At 39.9% G+C, this 23,170-nt stretch overlaps 1 protein-coding gene and 1 long non-coding RNA gene across 2 annotated transcripts; both read left to right on the top strand.

Moving 5' to 3' along the window:
- Positions 1-6,915: 6,915 nt before the first annotated feature.
- Positions 6,916-10,573, top strand: LOC106607462 (somatotropin-2). The gene is made up of 6 exons (XM_014204437.3): positions 6,916-6,993; positions 7,455-7,594; positions 7,730-7,846; positions 8,302-8,457; positions 9,631-9,777; positions 9,999-10,573. The coding sequence occupies exons 1-6, from the start codon at positions 6,984-6,986 to the stop codon at positions 10,059-10,061; spliced, it is 633 nt and encodes a 210-aa protein (XP_014059912.1). The 5' UTR covers positions 6,916-6,983; the 3' UTR covers positions 10,062-10,573.
- A 4,348-nt stretch (positions 10,574-14,921) lies between these two features.
- On the top strand, positions 14,922-21,892 carry LOC106607524 (uncharacterized). Its single transcript, XR_001329221.3, has 5 exons — positions 14,922-15,100; positions 16,372-16,497; positions 17,159-17,324; positions 21,144-21,223; positions 21,569-21,892. It is a non-coding gene; the product is annotated as an uncharacterized LOC106607524 (long non-coding RNA).
- The last annotated feature ends 1,278 nt before the right edge of the window (positions 21,893-23,170 follow it).

Below are 23,170 nucleotides of genomic sequence, written 5' to 3'. Positions count from 1 at the left end.
GTGTCACAGCACATTTACTGGACCCTGCAGAACACTCTGGAAGACATTGGACATGTGCCAGCAAATACCGAAGCCTGGTAGTCTTCCCAAACTTAAATACGCCCCTGAACGGTATCCTCGCTTAGGATGCCGAGGGTGACAGTGAGCACTGAGCAGCGGAAGCATATTCTCTGACAGGCGTCTCTATATAGATCTTGTAATTTTAATGACCTACTGCTTGCCTTGCTGCTCCTCAGCTCTCTGTCTAGATTTCGATAGGGGATTCTATAGTATCACATCCTCATATTCTATTCTGCTGAAAGATCTTAATCAAAGTTCAAGAAGTAAGGTGGTGATAGAAGTCATGGTGGTTGTGAAGCAGTGGCAACCAGTCATTCAGTTCAGGTGGTACAGAGCCCCACCTGTTTTGAGCCCCACCTTTTTAGCAAATTTTTTTTTGGGGGGGGGGGGGCTTGCGTATTTTGCATGTTATTTTGGCATTAATACGTGTCACATATCAGTTTGCAAACTATGTAAAAATGTTTTATATATCATTGAGTTACTAAAGCCGCATAAAACATGGTCTCTTTTTTTGTTTTCTTGAGTAAGGCAGCTCCAAAATGTAGGTGTTTCAGCCTAGCTCTGTGCTTTCTGTGGTGGTGGGGCAAGTCCGCAGAAAATACAGAGCGTTGCGCCATGATTGGCTCAGTGTTCTGTCACTCATGGGAACACTATGTCACCGCCAAGTCTAAGGGTAGAGCTAGAAAATTCAAGCCCCTTGGGTGCTGCACAGAGTTACATTAGAAGTGCCCATCCAAGAAGGCTCAAGGTCATTGGCCACAGATAAAAAGACATAAAATCAAATTATATCTACAATAGCTTTGATTGGACATCATCATGAATCAAGTCGACAATCTACTGGAAAATCCTTTGTAATCATTGTCATATGAAGAGAAATAATGAAGAAAAATTATATATAGAACGTATCAGTGCTCATCGGCCATTGGACATTAACATTACACAACAAGTTGGAAATAGCAAATTCAACAATGAGTGGTTTGGAAGGAATCAGTGGCTAACTGCACGCATTCTAAAGCAATCATTAGCCTGCTATTCAGTGGAGTGGCTGTGTGGTGCCAAGTCTAAGATTAAGGGTCTCTTTTCCTTCAAATTATAAACATTCAACATTGTCCATGCTGTCAATGAAGCATGATGTGTACCGCGCTCAAAAGAACTGTTAACCTCCCTGGGCAAGCGTCCCACCCTAGACAACAGCCAGTGGAATCGCGTGGCGCGAAATACAAATACCTAAAAAATGCTATAACTTCAATTTCTCAAACATTTGACTATTTTACACCATTTTAAAGACAAGACTCTAGTTAATCTAACCACATTGTCCGATTTCAAAAAGGCTTTACAGCGAAAGCAAAACATTAGATTATGTCAGGAGAGTACCCTGACAAAAATAATCACACAGCCATTTTCAAAGCAAGCATATATGTCACAAAAACCAAAACCACAGCTAAATGCAGCACTAACCTTTGATGATCTTCATCAGATGACACTCCTAGGATATTATGTTATACAATACATGCATGTTTTGTTCAATCAAGTTCATATTTATATCAAAAACCAGCTTTTTACATTAGCATGTGATGTTCAGAACTAGCATACCCACCGCAAACTTCCGGTGAATTTACTAAATCACGATTAACGTTCACAATATACATAACAATTATTTTAAGAACTATAGATACAGAACTCCTTTATGCAATCGCGGTGTCAGATTTTAAAATAGCTTTTCGGCTAAAGCACATTTTGCAATATTCTGAGTACATAGTCTGGGGCTGTTTTTCATAGTTCCGGCTAGGCCCCTTAGTTCCAATGAAGGGAAATCGTAACGCTACAGTATACAATGACATTCTAGACGATTCTGTGCTTCCAACTTTGTTGCAACAGTTTGTGGAAGGCCCTTACTTGTTTCAGCGTGACAATGCCCCTGTGCACAAAGCGAGGTCCATACAGACATTTTTTGTTGAAATCGGTCAGGAAGAACTTGACTGGCCTACACAGAGCCCTGACCTCAACCCCAATTAACACCTTTGGGATTAATTGGAACGCCGACTGCGAGCCAGGCCTAGTCGCCCAACATCAGTGACCGACTAATGCTCTTGTGGCTGGATGGAAGCAATTCCGTGTAGCAATGTTCCAACATCTAGTGGAAAGCCTTCCCAGAAGAGTGGAGGCTGTTATAGCAGCAAAGTGGGGACCAACTCCATATTAATGCCCATGATATTGGAATGAGATGCTCGATGAGCAGGTGTTCACATACTTTAGGCCATGTAGTATATACAAATACTGCACAACTCAACATGTCAAGAACAGAAACTACAAATCAATATCAGGAGCTGACATTTGATTTACGTAAGAGTATTCACAAGGTAAAACCCTGCCTGCTGATCATGCACTTATCCTCTCTCTCTCTCCTTCATGTAGCTCCTGCTACAGTCTCTGGCACAGGGGACTGAATAGCATAGAAGGCATGAAGACATCTTGGCCTGGGACCAAACACTGGGAGACTCTAAGGGCCAGGGAGGACCGCTCTTTGCCAGGGGATGGGAGGGTGGGGGAGCATTGGTGTTTGCTACAGGGGCCATGTGCTTTTCCGCTCCAAGTCATTGTCAGGGTTTGAGGTTCAAGTTTCGGATGTGCATATCACCTTTGATTGCTTCAGGGTCTCAGGCTTGTTTGACACAGAGTGGCGGTGGGTCGTGTACCTCACTCATTGGTGTTGAGCAGCTGAGGCTGAACTGAGTGATATAATCACTCACTGGCACCTGACTGCAGTTTCATTCCTTAGAACAGTGTAGAGGTAGCTCACCTCTATCCCCTTGATGTAAATACAAGCCCTATATTTCGATAAGTGTAACAAGACAACCCAGTGGGCACAGACGCCAATTCAATTCTTCTCGTTCACGTTGGTTCAGCGTAATTTAATTTAACAGAGAGGTATTATGGTGCGCCATTAAACTTCCTACCTCTAAGGTCAGTGTGATGTGGCACAGAGGCCCAGGCAGAGTTGGAGTGAGTTACAACCACATCACACCTGTGACATGTGACAACACCATTAGCACATGCTGCTGTACATAGATATACTGCACTTAGTGTTGCTGTTCTTAGTGTTGCCGTTCTTAGTAATAAGAGAGGAATCCAGTGTGAGGAATATGTGAATCCTGCGCTCATTTATTTCCATTCTGTCCTATACTCTTACATTGCATGTTCTATTTCTTGCTCTTGTTATCTCTCCCTTAGCCTACACATATTGTGCACGCTTAAAGGAGCACACACTCATTTAACATGAACCTCACACACTCAGTGTCAAAGAATTTGGTAGGTTTAAGCCAAGGGAACCTTGATGGGTAGAACACTTCCCAACATGTTGTGTTATAGACTTAAATCAATAATGTACAGTTGAAGTCGGAAGTTTACATACACCTTAGCCAAATACATTTAAACTCAGTTTTTCACAATTCCTGACATTTAATCACAGTAAAAATTCACCGTCTCAGGTCAGTTAGGATCACCACTTTATTTTAAGAATGTGAAATGTCAGAATAATAGTAGAGAGAATGATTTATTTCAGCTTTTATTTCTTTCATCACATTCCCAGTGGGTCAGAAGTTTACATGCACTCAATTAGTATTTGGTAGCGTTGCCTTTCAATTGTTTAACTTGTGTCAAACTTTTCGGGTAGCCTTCCACAAGCTTCCCACAATAAGTTGGGTGAATTTTGGCCCATTCCTCCTGACAGAGCTGGTGTAACTGAGTCAGGTTTGTAGGCCTCCTTGCTCACACACGCTTTTTCAGTTCTGCCCATAAATGTTCTATAGGATTGAGGTCAGGGCTTTGTGATGGCCACTCCAATACCTTGACTTTATTGTCCTTAAGCCATTTTGCCACAACTTTGGAAGTATGCTTGGGGTCATTGTCCATTTGGAAGACCCATTTGCAACCAAGCTTTAACTTCCTGGCTGATGTCTTGAGACGTTGCTTCAATATATCAACCTAATTTTCCCTCCCCATGATGCCATCTATTTTGTGAAGTGCACCAGTCCCTCCTGGAGCAAAGCACCCCCACAACATGATGCTGCCACCCCCGTGCTTCACGGTTGGGATGGTGTTCTTCGGCTTGCAAGCCTCCCCCTTTTTCCTCCAAACATAATGATGGTCATTAGGGCCAAACAGTTCTATTTTTGTTTCATCAGACCAGAGGACATTTCTCAAAAAAGTATGATATTTGTCCCCATGTGCAGTTGCAAAGCGTAGTCTGTTTTTTTATGGCGGTTTTGGAGCATTGGCTTCTTCCTTGCTGAGCGGCCTTTCAGGTTATGTCATTATAGGACTCATTTTACTGTGGATATACATACTTTTGTACTTGTTTCCTCCAGCATCTTCACAGGGTCCTTTGCTGTTGTTCTGGGATTGATTTGCACCTTTTGCACCAAAGTATGTTCATTTCTAGGGGACAGAACGCGTCTCCTTCCTGAGCGGTTTGACGGCTGCGTCGTCCTATGGTGTTTATACTTGCATACTATTATTTGTACAGATGAACATGGTACCTTCAGGCATTTGGAAATTGCTCCCAAAGATGAACCAGACTTGTGGAGGTCTACAATTTCTTTTGATTTTCCCATAATGTCAAGCAAAGAGGCACTGAGTTTGAAGGTAGGCCTTGAAATACATACACAGATACACCTCCAATTGACTCTAATGATGTCAATTAGCCTATCAGAAGCTTCTAAAGCCATGACATAATTTTCTAGAATTTTTCAAGCTGTTTAAAGGCACAGTCAACTTAGTGTATGTTAACTTCTGACCCACTGGAATTGTGACACAGTGAATTATAAGTGAAATAATCTGTCTGTAAACAATTGTTGGAAAAATGACTTGTGTCATGCACAAAGTAGATGTCCTAACCGACTTGCCAAAACTATAGTTTATTAACAAGATTTTTAATGACTCCAACCTATGTGTATGTAAACTTCCGACTTCAACTGTATGCATTGCTCAAAACAGTATCACACAATACCCATGCAGGACATTTTCTGGAATGTAGAGTATCTTTCAGTTAATTTGTAAATTGCCTAATCCAGATCATTTGAAACATGTTAAAACATAAATGGGTATGAGGCCATACAGCCGATTGAGTAAAATAACATAACGGAGAGAGTTGGTGAGGCTCCCCTTACAGAAAGAACACTTGATTTCACACGTGGAAAATAAATCATGTGTTTTTGGAACACTTCACACATGTTACTTTAAATGTTGTCACATGTTACTTTACATGTTGTCACGTGTTATCACATTAACTTCCCATAAGATCACGTGATCACATGAAAACATGTGTTTTTGGAACACTTCGCAAGTGATTTCATGTGGATTTTCCATAAGGGTCAATAAGGGTATAAAGGAAAGAGAAGTTTAGGAACCACTGTGATGCAGTATGACTAAACCTAAACAACAACTGAACTTTTTGAGTGATTTAAGACATTTTCCTACAGGCAATACATATCCCACAATGGGGCCAGATGATGAGATGTTGGTTGATGGAATAAAATCTTTATTGATACATGCTGTACATACAGTATTTTGGATTTGCTGGACTATCAAAACAAGTAATCACTACATCCAGTCAAATAGCATGGCCAAAACTACCCATTGTATAATGCTCTTTTGAAAGCCAGCTATCACATATTCAACAAGGTAATGTGGTCAGTAAATGCACTTGCAGCCGCCCTTCCAAAGTGATGCAGGTTATTAACAGATTGAGTTCTGTTTTCGCCAGGAAAGGATTAGCACAGTGCTGGGCCTAGCCTGACATTCAGCACGTCTCCGTGTCCTGAACGCTGAATATGGACCTCGTTCACAACTTCTGTTGAATATGTTCACACCGGATCAGTCTACTCCCCCATATGCCACAATGACACACATCAACCATGATCTCATTACTGTCATGACTATTGACCAGGTGACCTTTATAGGTGTCAAGACACAGTACACCTACACCTACCTGTGTAGCATAAACTCAACACAGTAAGGTGGTGCGGCACAAACAGAGTGAAGGCTTTGGTCTGGTAGCATTGTGTAGTCAAGCACACATGCTGCTAGGCTGAAAGCATTCACGTGTTATCCGTTATCTGAGATGTGTACTTTTTCTTAACGGCATATAGGTTTTTACCCCAAAATCAATCAATCAATCAATGAAGTAGGTAGGGCCTACACACTTGCTCCAACAGATACCTTTATTGGGCTTCGTCAGGTATAACAAAGGCTCTCGCACAAAAATAAAAAGTGGGTATTTCACGGACTGGTATTGATCAAGTGACTGTTTATGTTATTTAAACAAATAGAAAACATACCTTCTAAGATGTGCCTCTCAAGTCCTTCTCTGTGTGTCTACTTTGAGGTCTGTGCTAACACCATAGGACATTCAATTGACATTAAACAATAAAATATTGGTGCTAATAAAGAAGCAATATAATACATTTGTCAAATAATGGCTGTTATCTACAGTACCACAGCGGAATGGCAGAATGACCGGTGTTGTCGTCAAGTTACGGTGTGTGTGTCTGTCTGTGTGTGAGTGTCACTTTTGTCCATTCATTACATCCTAGACAACAGAGGTTTGTGTTGTATGTGTTTTGACCCTAATTTTTCAAGTCATCGAGTACGTTTTTTTTAGGACAGGTCACCTCTTCCCGAACTCATGGAAAAATTCATGATTGATTTGACGCATTACACTGATTGTTCCACAATCACATAGAAAAACAGGTCCCTTCAACGAAAGGTGGTAAATGGAGGAAATCTCATGTTTCCTCCTGTTGATACATTAAAACATGGGTTATCCATCTATAAAAACAGTGGCCCCAAACAAACGGCAACATACTCAACCGACCACCGCACTTTCACGTGAAGTAATCATCCTTGGCAATTAAGAGAAAAAAATGGGACAAGGTAAACCAGCTTTTATTTTCTTTTTTAAGTGAAGTCAGTGTACCATTTAATACCATTTAACTTAAACATTTAATCCCTGAGGCAGGGGCCAACAAGGCAGAGAAAGAGTGAACAAGTAATTTACTGCCATGAGGGTATAATCTACTGACACATAACCACTTCCTTTAACAACCTAGCTATGTGATCTATTAGATTTACATTTGAGTTATTTAGCAGACACTCTTATCCAGAGCGACTTACAGGAGCAATTAGGGTTAAGTGCCTTGCTCAAGGGCACATCAACAGATTTATCACCTAGTCAGCTCAGGGATTCAAACCAGTAACCTTTCAGTTACTGGCTCAACGCTCTTAATCGCTAGGCTATTGGTGTTCATAGGCTGAGAATATCTTACTAACATGTCGCAACATAATTTGACTTACTCGTATTATACATTTCTTATTTTCTTTCATCTCTCTTTTAGTGTTTCTGCTGATGCCAGTCTTACTGGTCAGTTGTTTTCTGAGTCAAGGGGCAGCGATGGAAAACCAACGGCTCTTCAACATCGCGGTCAACCGGGTGCAACATCTCCACCTACTGGCTCAGAAAATGTTCAATGACTTTGTAAGACAGCTTTTGAATCTTCTTTTGACATAGCAAATAACGTTTCAAAGATTCTTCTTCTTCTTGTAGAGTGTCCTCTTCACACAAACCTAGCGGCAAAAAAATTCTCTCTCCCGTCTTTGTGATTTTGTGCAGGAAGGCACCCTGTTGTCTGATGAACGCAGACAGCTGAACAAGATATTCCTGCTGGACTTCTGTAACTCGGACTCCATCGTGAGCCCAATCGACAAGCAGGAGACTCAGAAGAGTTCAGTAAGTTACCTGGCTGAGACAATCCTCCATGATGCATGATTCCAAAATAAATAATAGGGCATCTCAATTTGAACAATCGATACAACTTAGTCATTAGTTATTGGGCAAGCAGATCCCCGATTGTGTAAACTCCATGGGTAAATATATACTGTAGATTAGCAGAGCCAGCATCATGCATGGTGGAAATTAAATCTAGCCATGACAAGGAGTTTTAAATTGTACACTTAAAATCAGCAGTAAAATGTTGCTATACCTCAGTGCTTTCAACTAAGGTAGGTAAAACAACCACATATCACAGTCCTTGTAAGTAAAACCATCACTCTCTAATCGGCGATTTCTCTACGTCTACATTCTCCAGCCATGTATCATGTAAATGATATGGCATCTCAAGCTGTACAATACAACTCAACTTCATTTTCTAATAATCTGTGGTTTCTCTGCATCTACACACACAGGTCCTGAAGCTGCTCCATATCTCTTTCCGCCTGATTGAATCCTGGGAGTACCCTAGCCAGACCCTGGCCATCTCCAACAGCCTAATGGTCAGAAACTCCAACCAGATCTCTGAGAAGCTCAGCGACCTCAAAGTGGGCATCAATCTGCTCATCAAGGTAAAGAAAGGAGGGAGAACAATGACCATTTGTGGTGCCGCACTTTGTGCACTGTAAACCACAAGGCATTTTTAACTCAAATACTTCTAGTAAGTTGAACTCAGTCAATGAAAAGTCATTATTACTTAAAATGTCTATGTGGTACTGGCTCAAATCTAAATGAGTCACATTAATGCAATTTTTTTAAGTTATAACAAATTAACTTTTTACCCAGCATGCTCTACTACAGGTATATTTTTTGGAATTGTTTTTAATATCTGTGTTTTTGCATGTACTATTTGCATTTTTGCATTGAGTGATTGATTGATTAATTTTATGCTTCACACAGATATATAACATACATTTTTCTACGTTTTCACAAAGATAAATAACATACCGGAATTTTGCAAACCTACTTGCAGGCCTGATGTGGCCTGTAAACCATGAGTTTCAGGCCACTGTATTAGGGTAAAGCTACACCTCAAAATAAGGCCTTATGAGATATGTAATATATTGTTATAAAGAGTTTAACTATAATGATAATATTTGCCTAGAAAATCACTTGATGGCCACAGGACTGAAAATGAATGACAACAAACATGTCTCTGTCGCTAACAAATACAGTCATGGGTGATAACTCGACAATTCACTCAAAAGGCAAGGCACACTTGGAAATTATATTGGAGACATGGCTTAGTGCGGGCATTACTAATAAATGTCAAGCTGATACCACTCAAATCTCAACCTCTACAGGGTGACTCTATAGGTTTGAGTAATGACTATAAAAATCACTTTAAGTAACTGTAGTCAGATTCTGTTTATTAAGTGCAACGGTTTCCTCAAAAGTTTTGAGTAATGACAGCACATTGGGGTTTACAGTGTGGTTATTATCTTCCACTGACATGAAAGTGAAATACAACTATGCTTTCCTAGTTAGAAAGCATAGTGTAGGACTACGTACGCCTCTTCTCAGCAGATCTTTCAGTGCTTTACATTGTGATGTGGTAACTCACCTCATATATATAGTCACTAATAGTGACTATATCAGTAACACCCCATTCAATGACTGAATATTGTCCCATTCAAGGACATCTATGCATGTCTTTTGCTATATGTGCTTTTAGAATGGCCCAATAAACAAATATTGATATGCACGCATCCACCCCACCATGCATCTCTCTCTGTCTCCCACAGGGGAGCCAGGATGGCGTACTGAGCCTGGATGACAATGACTCTCAGCATCTGCCTCCCTACGGGAACTACTACCAGAACCTGGGGGGCGATGGCAACATCAGGAGAAACTACGAACTGTTGGCCTGCTTCAAGAAGGACATGCATAAGGTGGAAGACCATTTTGCCTTCAATTGCATGTGCCTTCCTATATTTTCTACAGTGAATTGTTTTTTTGTGTTCTCTGTTGTGAAGTATCTTTGGGTCTTTAACCCATATATTGTTACTATTATTGTTCATTGATCAAGACTGGCCTTGAGAAAGTCCTAGTGACTTAGAACATTCACATTAAAATGTGTCAACTATAACCTATTCTTATTTTTTTCCCCAAGGTTGAGACCTACCTGACCGTCGCTAAGTGCAGGAAGTCGCTGGAGGCCAACTGCACTCTGTAAACATGGGCTGGAGCGGAAGCCAGCAAGAGCCTGTCTCCAGGGTTAGGTTTCCCAGATACAGATTAGACCTTGCCCTGCACTGAAGTGCATTTTCAATTGAGATTCTCCATTAGGCATGCTTTTTAGTCTAGAGTAGATTTAATTTGGATCTGGTAGAGCCTGACTCCAGGGGTTTTCAAGCATTTGCATTTTGTTCTCTGAAATCAACAACAGCACTTTCTATGATATTCACTCTATTACTCATTGATCTATAGACATTTTAGATTAGTACATTTATAGAAAAGTTTATAAAAACGTGTTATTTAGATATATGATTCAAGGTGGTGCTGCAATTTATGCATACATTAATATTTAGGGGTGAAATGGGAACTTGTAGAGCTCCAAGCTTTTGGTATGTCCACAGATGGATAATATATTTTAGAGTAATTTCATTTAAGTATTTTCATTCCTTAATCTTACTGTTTGAAACTAATAGTGATTAGTTTTCAATAAAGCTGTTGTTCTCTGCGGTACATGATCTCTTGGCTACTATTTGCTATCTTTCAAATCAACATTTTTTACAAGTTTCTAGCCCCAACATTCCTATTGTGTCCCTTGGACAACTTAAGGCTGGATTCAATTCGTATCACAGACGCTCCATTGAATGTAAAGGCAATGTTCCCGCGTTCGTGGAGACGGCATTCACCTGATGAATCTGTTGATCGTTTTCCTCCTAGAACGAGTCAAAGCCTTCAAAATAGCAATGTCCTCACTACATTATGCAATGATCTCTCTGTTGATGATGTCTGCCGTTATTTCAATCCGGATGCAAAGGGGTTACACCTGGACCAACAACAACTATGTCACATAAATCTACAATATATTTATTCCTAATATCCCCCGTTTTGTTACAGATGTAGATCATCAGTTGGCTCCCTTTCGTGATCATCACTTGATTTATCTGAATTTACAAGCTACTTGTAATGAACATGAGGGGAGAAAGAGCTGATTTCAAGTGCAGGGCACAGCAGGTGTTTATTGCAAAGGACCACAGGAGGAGGCAGGTAGCTGGGTCCAGGGGCAGGCAGAAGGTCATACACAGGGGGTCCAAAAGGGCAACAGTACAGGCAGGGAAAAGGCTAGTAACGTAGTCCGGGAGATCAGGCAATAGGTAGATGACAGGAAATCCGATAGGCTAAAGTACAGCCAGGGAATAGGCAAAAGGCATCGTTAGTGAGGCAGGCGAAAACTATCATACACAGGAGGAGTAAATCATGGGAAACCCAGAGCTCTGAAAGACGTGTGTCACAAAACAAACAATACCTCACAGTTATGGGGGTGCAAAGAACTGAACTAAATAGTGTGTGATAATGACATATAGGTGTGTGAACAGGTGATTAGAATTCAAGTGATTGGGATCTGGAGAGTGAGTTACGTTCAGGGGATCTAGGTGTTTGAGAGTGTGAGCTGGAAAGTGGGCTGGAAAGTGAGCCGCATTCAGGGGATCTTCATGTTTGAGGGTGTGAGTTGGAAGCAGACATTACACTACAAAAAAATCTAAAGGCACTCGAGGATATTGGAAATTAAACAACACACTTCTTAAAGATCCTATTCTCATTGGAAACATCAAATCGTTAGCCAAAGATATTTTTTGCAAGAGAAGACTTGGGTCATGGAAGTAGATGGGAATTCTTCAAATATAAAGTCAGAGTTGTAGCCATTAAACGTGCCAAAGAGCTGATGCAATTAAAGAACCTTAGAGAAAAAGAGATGATGAGCAAGCTTGACAGTTTTCTAAAGAAAGATAATCTATCTCAAGAAGAAGAATCTGTATTTAAATCTTTACAGCTAGAACTAGAACAGCTTTACACGGCTCTGTACTATACAAAATCTAAAACTGTACTCAAAATGAATGATGTGTTATGCAAAGAACCCATTACAATATCAACATTTGTCAATTCCTTTCATGAAAACCTTTACAAGTCACAATTTCAGGAAGATGGTTGTGGAAGCTACATTTACCACATTCAGAATTATGTCCCTGTAATTGAGGATGATTTCCACTCAGTTTTCGATTCACCCGTGTCAATTGAAGAAATTAGAGAGGCTCTGAATTCAATGAAAAAAGGGAAATCACCTGGTCCTGATGGCCTGTCAGTTGAATTCTATAGACAGTTTTGGGAGTTATTAGAAGACCCTATTTTTAATATGTTTCAAGATTGCATTGAAAATGGGGAAATGGTCTCCACTATGAAACAGGGTCTTATTTCACTGATTCCGAAGCCCGATAAAGACCCTTCTCTCATTGACAATTGGAGACCAATTACTTCATTAAATATTGATTACAAATTGATTGCTCTGGTTTATGCCAAAAGAAAGGAATAGGTACCATTATAAATGAGACTCAAACAGGATTTATGAGGGACCGTCACATAAGCTCTAACATTCATTTAGTCTTGGACCTTCTAGATTATTCAGATGCAATTGACTCAGTCTTATTTTTGGACTTCTGTAAAGCCTTTGACACAATTGAACATGAATCTCTCTTTAGGTCACTTAACATTTTCACCGAAGCCAAAGAGTTTATCAAAGTCATTTGCATGTTTTACGAAGGTATAAATAGTTCTGTGTTACTAAACCTTAATACATCCAAAAGATTCAGTATCAACAGAAGAGTATGACGGGGATGCCCAATTTCGCCATTTTTATTCATTTTGGTTGTGGAAATTCTATCTCTACATATTCTGAATAATGCAAATCTGTGTGGCTTAACCATTTTTTACAAAGAAATCAACATTTCCCAACTGGCTGATGATATTACTCTTTTTTTAACAGACAAAGACCAGGTCGCCCATGTCCTTAATGCTATAACTGCATTTTCTATTGCATCAGGATTAAAACGAAATGTTTCTAAATGTGAAATCTTATGTTTACATTACTCTGATGATGAAGAAATAGAAAATATTACTGTAAAGGACTAAGTTAAATATTTAGGAATACATCTGTCAAAAAAACACTTAGGCAGACAACATATGAGTTTCTCTCCTAATATTAAGAAAATAAAAAATATATTTAATAATTGGCTACAAAGGGATCTTTCTATACTTGGGAGAGTACTTCTGTCCAAGGCAGAGGGACTGGCTCGCTTTGTGTACCCCTCATTATCTTTATTTGTAAATCCCTCTACTTGTAAAGAGATCAACAAGACCTTTCTTGACATCATCTGGAAAAATAAGTCTCACAAACTAAAAAAGTCAGTCCTCTCTAATAAAAGAGCTGTAGGCGGTTTGGAAGTGTTGGATTTTGTTGACATAAATAACACTTTCAAGATCAATCAATCAAATGTATTTAAAAAGCCCTTCTTACAGCAGCTGATGTCACAAAGTGCTGTACAGAAACCCAGCCTAAAACCCCAAACATCAAGCAATGCAGGTGTAGAAGCATGGTTGAAAAGATGTTTGATCAATACTGATTCAGTATAGAATTTCATTCCAAATAATGTGATAATAAGTTGGGAGGTCTTCAATTTTTACTGAAATGTAATTATATTCCTGAAAGATTACCCACTAAATTGGCTAGGTTTCAACAACAAGCTTTAATGGCCTGGAAAATATGTTTCCTGCACAATTTTCCCCCACATAAAGCTCTTTTGTGGAATAATTCAGACATAACTGTAAGGAATAAGTCATTGTTCTACCCCAGCTGGCATGAGAGGAATATTGACTTTGTTCTTGATGTTTTTGACAACAGGGGTAATATTCTTACATATGAACAATTTATAACATTGAATGACCTTTCAGAGTTTATTTCTGTGATCAAAGCCATTCCCAGTGGTCTAACTACACCAATGAAAACTCATCTTAGCTTTGGTAATGATCACAAAGCTTATCCAGAACTCAGTTTGGAAGGCGTGGGCTTACTTGAGAAATCTTGTTGTAATAAAATATAAGACTAATTCTACATTCACAGAACCAACTTACGCCTAGAGGAACATTTTTCTGGAACATGCTTATTCCTGACATTGTCTGGAAAAAAGCTTGGTTAAGGCCTTACAAATATTGTATACCAAACAAATTTAAGGAAGTGCACTTTAAAATTCTACATAGGATATATTCATGAAATTCTATGTTGTCCAAATTTGTGGCTATTGATGATATTTTCTGTGAAAAAGAAGGTGAGAATCAAACTCACTTGTTCATTGAATGTAAATTTGTGTCAGAATTTGGGGAAAACCTTGCAGAATACTTATTTACCATTATGAACATTACCTATGTTTTTGACATAAAGGATATAATATGTTACTATTGCAATGATAACAAGACCATTGAAATGATTGTGAAATGTTTTATTCTTGTTGCCAAATACTTTATACACAACAAAAGAAATCCAGAATTCTATACCAAAATTACACATATTTTTGATTGAATTTAATTATATTGTTAAGACATTATCCCTAGTGAATAACAACAAGAATAACATCTTCCTGAATCATTATAATTATACATTTTATTTTTTATTTTATAAAAATCATTTTATTGATATTTGTTGTATGTTTTAGTACTTTCTTGTTAATACTTGTGTTTTGTTTTGTTAGACATGTTTGATGTAGCAAAATAAGTTGTTGATTTTTGTATTATGAATTAAAAAAATACAAATTAAAAAAAGGTGTGAGGGAGGAAGGAATGGTTTTTAAATGGACCACCCTTGGCCGGAAATGTGTTACTAGTTCATCCTGCGATGATTGTGTTTTCAGCCACCGGTAGCTTGTGGGTGTTTATATGGGCTACAGTCAATTATGAGTGCATGTCGGATTAAGGTTTGCCTTAATCGACATCCACGTCATCGGCGCCTGGGGAGCAGTCGGTTAACTGCCTTGCTCATGGGCAGAACGACAGAGTTTTTACCTCGTCAGCTCCGGGATTCGATGCAGCAAGCTTTCGGTTACTGGCACAACGCTCCTACCCGCCAGCCTATGTAAAGTAGGCTAATAAGTGATTTTCACTTGAAAGGAATCCATCTGGAATATCTTCTGTAACTTTGGACCGCTATATCTGGTAAAGGTGTGTCCCAATGCTGCCGTGGTCGAGCCAGGGTTTTATGCTCTAGTCAAGTACTTCTCCGCAGCCCAGGCATGGAAAATGGTTTCTCCACTGTTCGTTTTTCCCATTGGGGATTTTAGAAACACTTAAAATAAGGGTTTTGCTTTGTGTAAGCTTACGCTGGTGTGATGTTTTGATAACCATGTAAATCTCTCTCGGACAAGGTGACTTTTATCAATATATTAGGCTCTATTTACTCTGATTAAAAAATGCAAATTAGAGTCAAAGTAGACATGTAAAATGACTAATCCCTGCAAGCTCTTGCACATCATCTCTAGCTGACACGTATGCTAACTGGTATTGTGTCAATTTAAAACTTGCACAACAATTTAGCTAATTTATTCATTACTACATTTAGCTAACATTAAACAGTTAATCCAGAGATTCTTACCTTTGCCTTGATTCGTCAGTCTCGTCCAGATCATTTGTAGTTCTTTATGATAGCCACATTAGCAGCTAATTAGCGTTTCATTTTTGGGGGTTAAATACAGGCAAATATATTGATAAATGACACCTTGTCCTAGAGAGATTTACACGGTTATCAAATTGTCTCGCCAGGGTAAGCTTACACGAAACACAGCCCTTGTTTTAAGTGTTTCTAAAATTCCATATGGGAGAAATTGGTGGGAAAACGATTCCTTGTTTACCATTTTGTTTTATGAGTATTGACTCATACGGTGGTACTCTATTGTACAATTTAGTGCTTGTAGTTCTCATCAAATTAAATTTCAAATCAAATTCATATAGCCCTTCTTACATCAGCTGATATCTCAAAGTGTTGTACAGAAACCCAGCCTAAAACCCCAAACAGCAAGCAATGCAGGTGTAGAAGCACGGATTATCAAACATAAATTCCAAAGAGATATCAAAATACACTCCAAATTGATTTTATTAAATTGTGTTATTTCATAAGATCATTGCTTATGTGACATGTGTATATATTTTCAACCAAGCACTTTTCCCCCATTTTAAAACAACTTAGAGGCCCCTGAGCAGTCTTTTTCTCACAGCTGCTGTGAACCATCACATTAACACATGACCAACAACTAATACCAGACCTTGACCTGTAGATGGCAATGTCTTACCACTCCATGATGATTTGTAGACTGGCCTCTTGCTGGTAGACTCTGCTCTGCTGCACTTTCTGCCCTAAACACTGTTCACCATAAAGTTATAACCATTGTAATGATTGACATTTAGAACTGATTGTACATTCTCTGTCTTTTCTCCAGGTTAAGCTGAGCACAAAGCAGTACCCAAACTTCCTTCACAACTCCAAGCCACTGAGCCATAGCAAGTGTCAGGACTTTGCCAATCACTACATGGGATTTAATGGATGGCGCACCCACATTGTTACAGTAATGCAGCAATGCCCAGAGATTTCTCTTTTATGTTCCAATACTATGTTACATTGATACAACAGATACAATATTTGTTTGGTTAGGTGGGTGTAGCCAATGTGTCCCACGGGGGGACCAGCACAGAATTTTTTTTTAATGAAATATATGAAATTGTATGAAATGTATGCATTCACTACTGTAAGTTGCTCTGGATAAGAGCGTCTGCTAAATGACTAAAATGTAAATGTGAAATTGCTAGCTAGTTAGCTTTGTGTGAGGAAGACATTAAAGGATTTTTGTATAAAGACATTAAAAGATTGACAACACAAGCAGATGATAGGTTGTCAGACTTTAAATTAGCACATCTTCAGTCCCAACTTTTGAAGTCAATCCATTTCTGCTGTGGAGAATATGGCCCATGTCGTATACTGTCACTGTGTGATGAAAACCTCATATAAAAAAAAAACTTTTCAGAAAAAAATTACCATATTTTCCTATTTAACAAACATACAATTATGAAACTTGGTTCTTGGTTCTAGAGTCATAAAATCTTCAGAGTACATTGAGGGGAGTTACTTCTTTCATTAGGGTTTTAAAAAATTATGACAATTGACAAGAATGTAGTTAAGGTTTATCAGACAACGACAATATGTAATGAAACCTTCCTTTCTCTGGACAGCTGAAGGACATCTCCAACTGTGACGATGCCGGCAGGTTGTCCACCACACCTGGTGACCCTCAGGAAATTACCCGGAAGTACGGCTGCATCATGGAGGTCACCTTCCCACAGCATGGCCTTAGCTAACAAGGTGTCGGAGTGGCTGAGGAGATCGTGGAGGGTACCGGTGAGATTCAGCAGAACAGCCACAGTGGCTATGAGAAGGTTGTGTTTCAGAAAGAATGAGAATCACTATTATTTGCAAAGTACAGGAATTTGACCTGGTGAAATGGTAGTGACAGGGGCCTTATAATAAATAGAAAACAGTGCATTCGGAAGTATTCAGACCCCTTGACCTTTTCCAGATTTTGTTACGGTACAGCCTTATTCTAAAATAGATTTATTTTAAATCCTCATCAATCTACCCACAATACACACGAATGACAAAGCAAAAACTGGTTTTTAGAAATGTTTGCAAATTTAAAACAACAAAAATCACATTTACATAGGCATTCAGACCCTTTACTCAGTACTTTGTTGAAGCACCTTTGGCAGCGATTACAGCCTCGTGTCTTCTTTGGGTATGATGCTACAAGCTTGGTACATCTGTATTTGGGCAGTTTCTCCTATTCCTCTCTGCAGATCCTCTCAAGCTCAGGTTGAATGGGGAGCGTTGCTGCACAGCTATTTTCAGATCTCTTCAGAGATGTTCGATTGCGAGTTGCAGTATCTTCTCTCTGTCTTGGAAACGGAGGAACCTGACCAGAACGGCACGTGGGGGCTCCTCTGGCCGGGGTTTCGGCACTGATGTTCTGTGGGCGCGTTCGATTTCCAGAGGCTTGGTGAAGTTGATTATGCCTAGGACATCCGGGATCCATTGAGTGAAGAAGCGGACCAGGTCACGGCCCTCGCTGTCCTCTTTCAATCCCACCACACGGATATTACTACGTCTGCTCTGGTTCTCCATCTGGTCTACTTTGTTTTTGAGGTAGGCATTATCTTCTGCAGTTCTATCAGAACCTGGTCATGTCGAGCGATGGTATCCTCAACTGTGCTAATGTGCATCTCAGCCTCAGTCGTTCTCAGAAGGAGATCATTCATGGAGGATTTCAGGTCGTCGATGGAAGAATAGAGTTCAGCCGATTTCTTGTCAATTTTCATAGAAAGACCTTTGTTACCATCCTGAATTTCCTGGAGGAGAGTAGCCAGCGAGCCTGCCGAGAGCAACAGTCTGGAACTGTCGTCTGGGTTATGAGGGCTAATGCTAAACTTGCTAGCTGTGGCGTTATCGTTATCTTGGGATTCAACAACGTTTTGGTCGTCGTTCTTGCCTCTCGGTCGGAGGTCCATGGCTATTTGGGAAGGTAAGTACTTGACAATTTATCAGCCGATGTTAGAATATTGTTTCAACGTTGTTATTTAGGTAATAATAGGATAACTTTGAAGAGCTCGGTTTGTCAACGTCTGTTCAGCTCCGCGGCATCATGTGCTCCCATAAATATGAACTTGATCGAATAAAACATACATGTATTGTGTAACATGATGTCCTATGAGTGTCATCTGATGAAGATCGTCAAAGGTTAGTGCTTCATTTTAGCTGTATTTCTGGTTTTTGTGACGCCTCTCCATGCTAGGAAAATGGCTGTGTGGCTTTTCTTGTTTAGGTGGTGTCCAAACATAATCTAATGTTTTGCTTACGCTGTAAAGCCTTTTTGAAATCGGACAATGTGGTTGCATTAAGGGGAAGTGTATCTTTAAAATGGTGTAAAATAGTCGTATGTTTGAGAAATTTGAATTGAGATTTTGGTTGTTTTGAATTTGCCGCCCTGCTATTTCACTGGCTGTTGGGAGTGTGTCCCGCAGGTGGGACGGTCACGTCCCACATACCCAAGAGAGGTTAAAGGGAGGCTGGTGAGTTACGCCACCTGGGATAGGCTGAGGAAGGCAACTGTTGAGGCCAATGTGACAGGAGCAACACCAGGGCTGTCAGAGGAGCCGGAGCAGACAGACACAGAGCACCAGCAACAGGAGGAGGAGCCTGAAGGAGAGGAAATGGAGGAGACAGTCCCTACATTGTACAAAACAAGGAGTGCCTTGGAGGAGCTGTTCTCAGAGTTGAGAGAGAGAGGGAGTTGAGGTTGACAATCCAACAGGACACCTCGTCCCTCACCCTCAGCGAGCGTGTTGACCTAGAGGTTGAGCTCTGCAAAGTCCTGCCTCCCATCTCCATGGCTGAAGATCCTGTGATGTGGTGGTGGGAGAATAGAGCTACTCTGCCCCTCATCACAAACATTGCAACAAGCTACCTCTGTGCTCAAGCCTCCTCCACCCCTAGTGAGAGGGTATTTTCGACTGCAGGGAACACGATAAGCCAAGAGAGGTCCTGTCTTCTGCCAGAGAAGGCAAATATGTTGATCTTTCTCAAGAAGAACTGTTAGTCCTTTTGCGGCTTACCTGCATGCCCCACCCATGTTGCTCTATACCACAGTATTTTCTTTTGCAGGAAAATAATGTTTATTTAATTTGTTTTACATTTCCATCATCACAACATTAGTCTATAATAGTGATTTGTTCTAAACATTGCTGTTTCTTTTGCTGTAAATAATTGTTTCTTTATTTTACATTTCAGAAAATAAAGCAATGTTAATTCTGTTCTTAATTTGTTTCCTTTTCTTGGTAAAAAAAATTAAAGAATCGATGAGAATACCGTTAAAGTACCGGACCGATAAGCAGCATCAGTAAGAGTAGTTAAAATCTTAACCATACCTATCCCTACCCATGAAGCCTATTTAACTTTTTAATGCAGTCATCTCGATTTTCATATCAAATCAAACTTTATTTGTCACATGCGCCGAATACAACAAGTTTAGACTTTACCGTGAAATGCTTACTTACAAGCCCTTAACCAACAGTGCAGTTCAAGAAGAAGAAAATATTTACCAAGTAGACTAAAATAAAAAGTAACACAACAACGAGGTTATATATTGGGGGCACCGGTAAATTGTCCAGTGGCGATTTAATTAATTGTTCAGCAGTCTTATGGCTTGGGGGTGGAAGCAATTGAGGAGCCTTTTGGTCCTAGACTTGGTGTTCCGGTACAGCTTGCCGTGCGGTAGCAGAGAAAACAGTCTATAACTTGGGTGACTGGAGTCTCTGACAATTTTATGGGCTTTCCTCTGACACCACCTATTATATAGGTCCTGGATGGCAGGAAGCTTAGCCCCAGTGATTTACTGGGCCGTTCGCACTACCCTCTGTAGCGCCTTACGGTCAGATGCCGAGCAGTTGCCATACCAGGCTGAGATGCCAACAGTCAGGATGCTCTCAATGGTTCAGCTGTAGAACCTTTTGAGGATCTGGGGACCCATGCCAAATCTTTTCAGTCTCCTGAGGGGGTAAAGGTTTTGTCGTGCCCTCTCCACGACTGTCTTGGTATGTTTGGACCATGATAGATTGTTGGTGATGTGGACACCAAGGAACTTGAAACTTCCGACCTGCTCCACTACAGCCCTTTTGATGGTTTTATCTTTCACTTGTTTGTAACAATTGGAAATACTTTGGAAACTTTGTATTTGTAGTTAACTTCGTTCTGAAGTGATTGGTGGTCAATGTCAGACAGAAGACTAGCCTAAACATCTTGATTCTATGTTTAGCGGAGATCTTCTGTGAATAAAGTGACGCGGAAGGGCAAAAAACATCCAACGATGCACTTTGGCTACTCTACGAGTGGTCTGGATCACTTGTAGATGTGCAAAGGTTTTTAAGATCGTTACTAACGAAGGCTCTGGGGAAACAGATTGGCTACGTAAGATGGTTCTAACAAGGATTTTTAACGCTACGACGGCTCTGGGAAACAAGGCCCTGAACTCTAAGTTAACTAATCATTGGAATCATTTTGAAGATATCAGCTCAGCGTATTTTCATGTCTTTTAGGTGCACAGTGGAGGCATGGGATATTCTCTGCCATAAGGGAAAACAAATGTAATCACAAAAATCTGTCTTCCAGGTAATGGGAAAGTTGTAGTTGAATGCAGGATGGAGCGAGATGATGTCCTACAGGATGAGGATCTGGAAGGACTCATAAGGGTACCACACTGTTCTCTTACAGCAATTATTCCACACGTTCGATTGCAATTGTACTCTTGTAATTGTTTTCTACCCATATGGGTTGCTTAGTCTGTATGTATTTTGGCCATTCTAGTACTTACAAAAATTGCCAGTGCAGTTTAAATTACTGGCAACTTTACTGGACAGTCACTGGTGTTAACTTTATGTAATATTAACTTTAGTATTATACTTTATGACTTAATGTATCTGCTTATGTCATTGTGTATTCTGCATAACTCAGTCTTGTTGAACGCGAGCGTTAATGAAATCGAAATCAAATCTGATCTCAGGAATCGACATCCTTTCTTTTTATTTCTTTGTCAGGTGAATGTCATTCCCTGGAGTCAATTTGACCCTGACGGCCAGGAGGAAAATGAGGATATACCGTGGGAACTCAGTGTCAACATGTGACATGTACCTGGAGACAGTTCACCTGTGTTCACCTGCAGTTGCTATGTTCAAGTTGGTGCCAAATAACAACTTGACGTTTCCTGTTACTTTTTATTAAAGAATGTACCTGGAAAAATTGTATGGAATGTTTTGTGGAAATACCTTTTTGTAAACTGTATATCTTGACGTACTACTACTGCATGTAACATGCTTTTGAAATTCTGTATTTTATTAAAAGCACAAGTGGTTCTTTCCTCATTATGTTTAAGTGTTTGTGTCTCTTAGAGAGAGAGAACTAGAGCAGCCAGTCAGTGTGTTTATGTTTTGTGGTAAAATGTGTCATAAATCATCCAATTAGATGATTAAGCAATGAGGCAGTAAAGGAGTCACAATCCGCCAGCAGGCACTGAGCGTTGGCTCGTGTGTGTGCCCCCCCCCCCCCCCCCCCCAGGGAAGCTAGCTTCCTCAAACCGCTGCCAGTCTCACCAGTGCTATTTATGTCATGCCACGAGATCATATCACAATGTCTCAAAGGGAGTTTACTTCTTTCATTTAGTTTTTTCCTTTCATTGTATTCGTTTTCTAATCTAAACATCTGCAGCCATGGATACCAAACTCCTCCCTATTCTAATCTGCCTCTGCGTCATTAGAAGTGTATGAGTGCATGGCAGACTATTTTACTGGAAGTCACTGTGGTGGATCAGTCATTTTATGATACTCTGTTATTGTCAGATGAAAGTGTACATTTTTTTTATTTTAAGTTGTCATGTTTTTGTCTTGAATTACAGCAAAGTGCAGTCAGTGCCACATCCAGTAGTAGTACGTTCTCCCTCCTGATTAGCAGGTTTTAGTCATTGACAGCCAAACACCAAGTATAGAACGTTTCAATTTGTTGTTGTACAGTAATGTGTATTAGTCAGCATTAGACTTGTATCATAGATTTTCCACACTCCAGGTATGATGAGCAGTAGCCCTAGTATTGGAATCCAATGAGGAGACGTAACCAGGCAACCATCCACGCATTTTGGCAGCCTAATATGGGAGCGACGTGTCAGAAGTTGGAGTTTCAATCTGTTGTCTGTGAAGTTTACAGTAATCTATATTAGTCAGCATCAGACTTCAAACTCATCCACACAGGTATGATGAAGAATAACCAGGCAACCATGGATGGTTTGGGAGAAGACATAGTCAGGTTCATAATTATTGATACCCTTGATAGAGATGAGCAAAAATACTGAGCTATGTTGTGTGCTCCGAAAAAAAAGGGAAATTATATAATTTTATACTAATACAATTGCTCAGAGAAACAGATTTTGTTTAACAAGTAGCATTTGTTTTTGTTGAAGATGGGGGTCAAAATTATTGGCACTGTTTTCAATACTCTAGGATAACAACAGTGAGCCTTTTTGGTTACATGTTTTATGAGATTGGATGTTGGGAGGGAGCTTAGACGATTCCTCCACACAGAATCTTTCCAGATCTTTCCTTCTTCTGCTCATATGGACTGCCCTCTTCAATTCAAACCACAAGTTTTCA

This window comes from Salmo salar, chromosome 06 (assembly GCF_965601325.2).
Source record: "Salmo salar chromosome 06, fSalSal1, whole genome shotgun sequence".
Taxonomy (NCBI): Eukaryota; Metazoa; Chordata; class Actinopteri; order Salmoniformes; family Salmonidae; genus Salmo; species Salmo salar.
Note: the sequence above shows the minus strand (reverse complement) of the source record. Positions and strands in the feature narration are given on the sequence as shown.

What these genes read in the sequence shown, in the direction of transcription:
- LOC106607462 (XM_014204437.3), top strand. An exon ending in AGAAAATGTTCAATGACTTT is followed by an intron (nt 7,595 to 7,729) that starts GTAAGACAGCTT and finishes GATTTTGTGCAG; the next exon opens with GAAGGCACCCTGTTGTCTGA. An exon ending in AGGAGACTCAGAAGAGTTCA is followed by an intron (nt 7,847 to 8,301) that starts GTAAGTTACCTG and finishes CTACACACACAG; the next exon opens with GTCCTGAAGCTGCTCCATAT.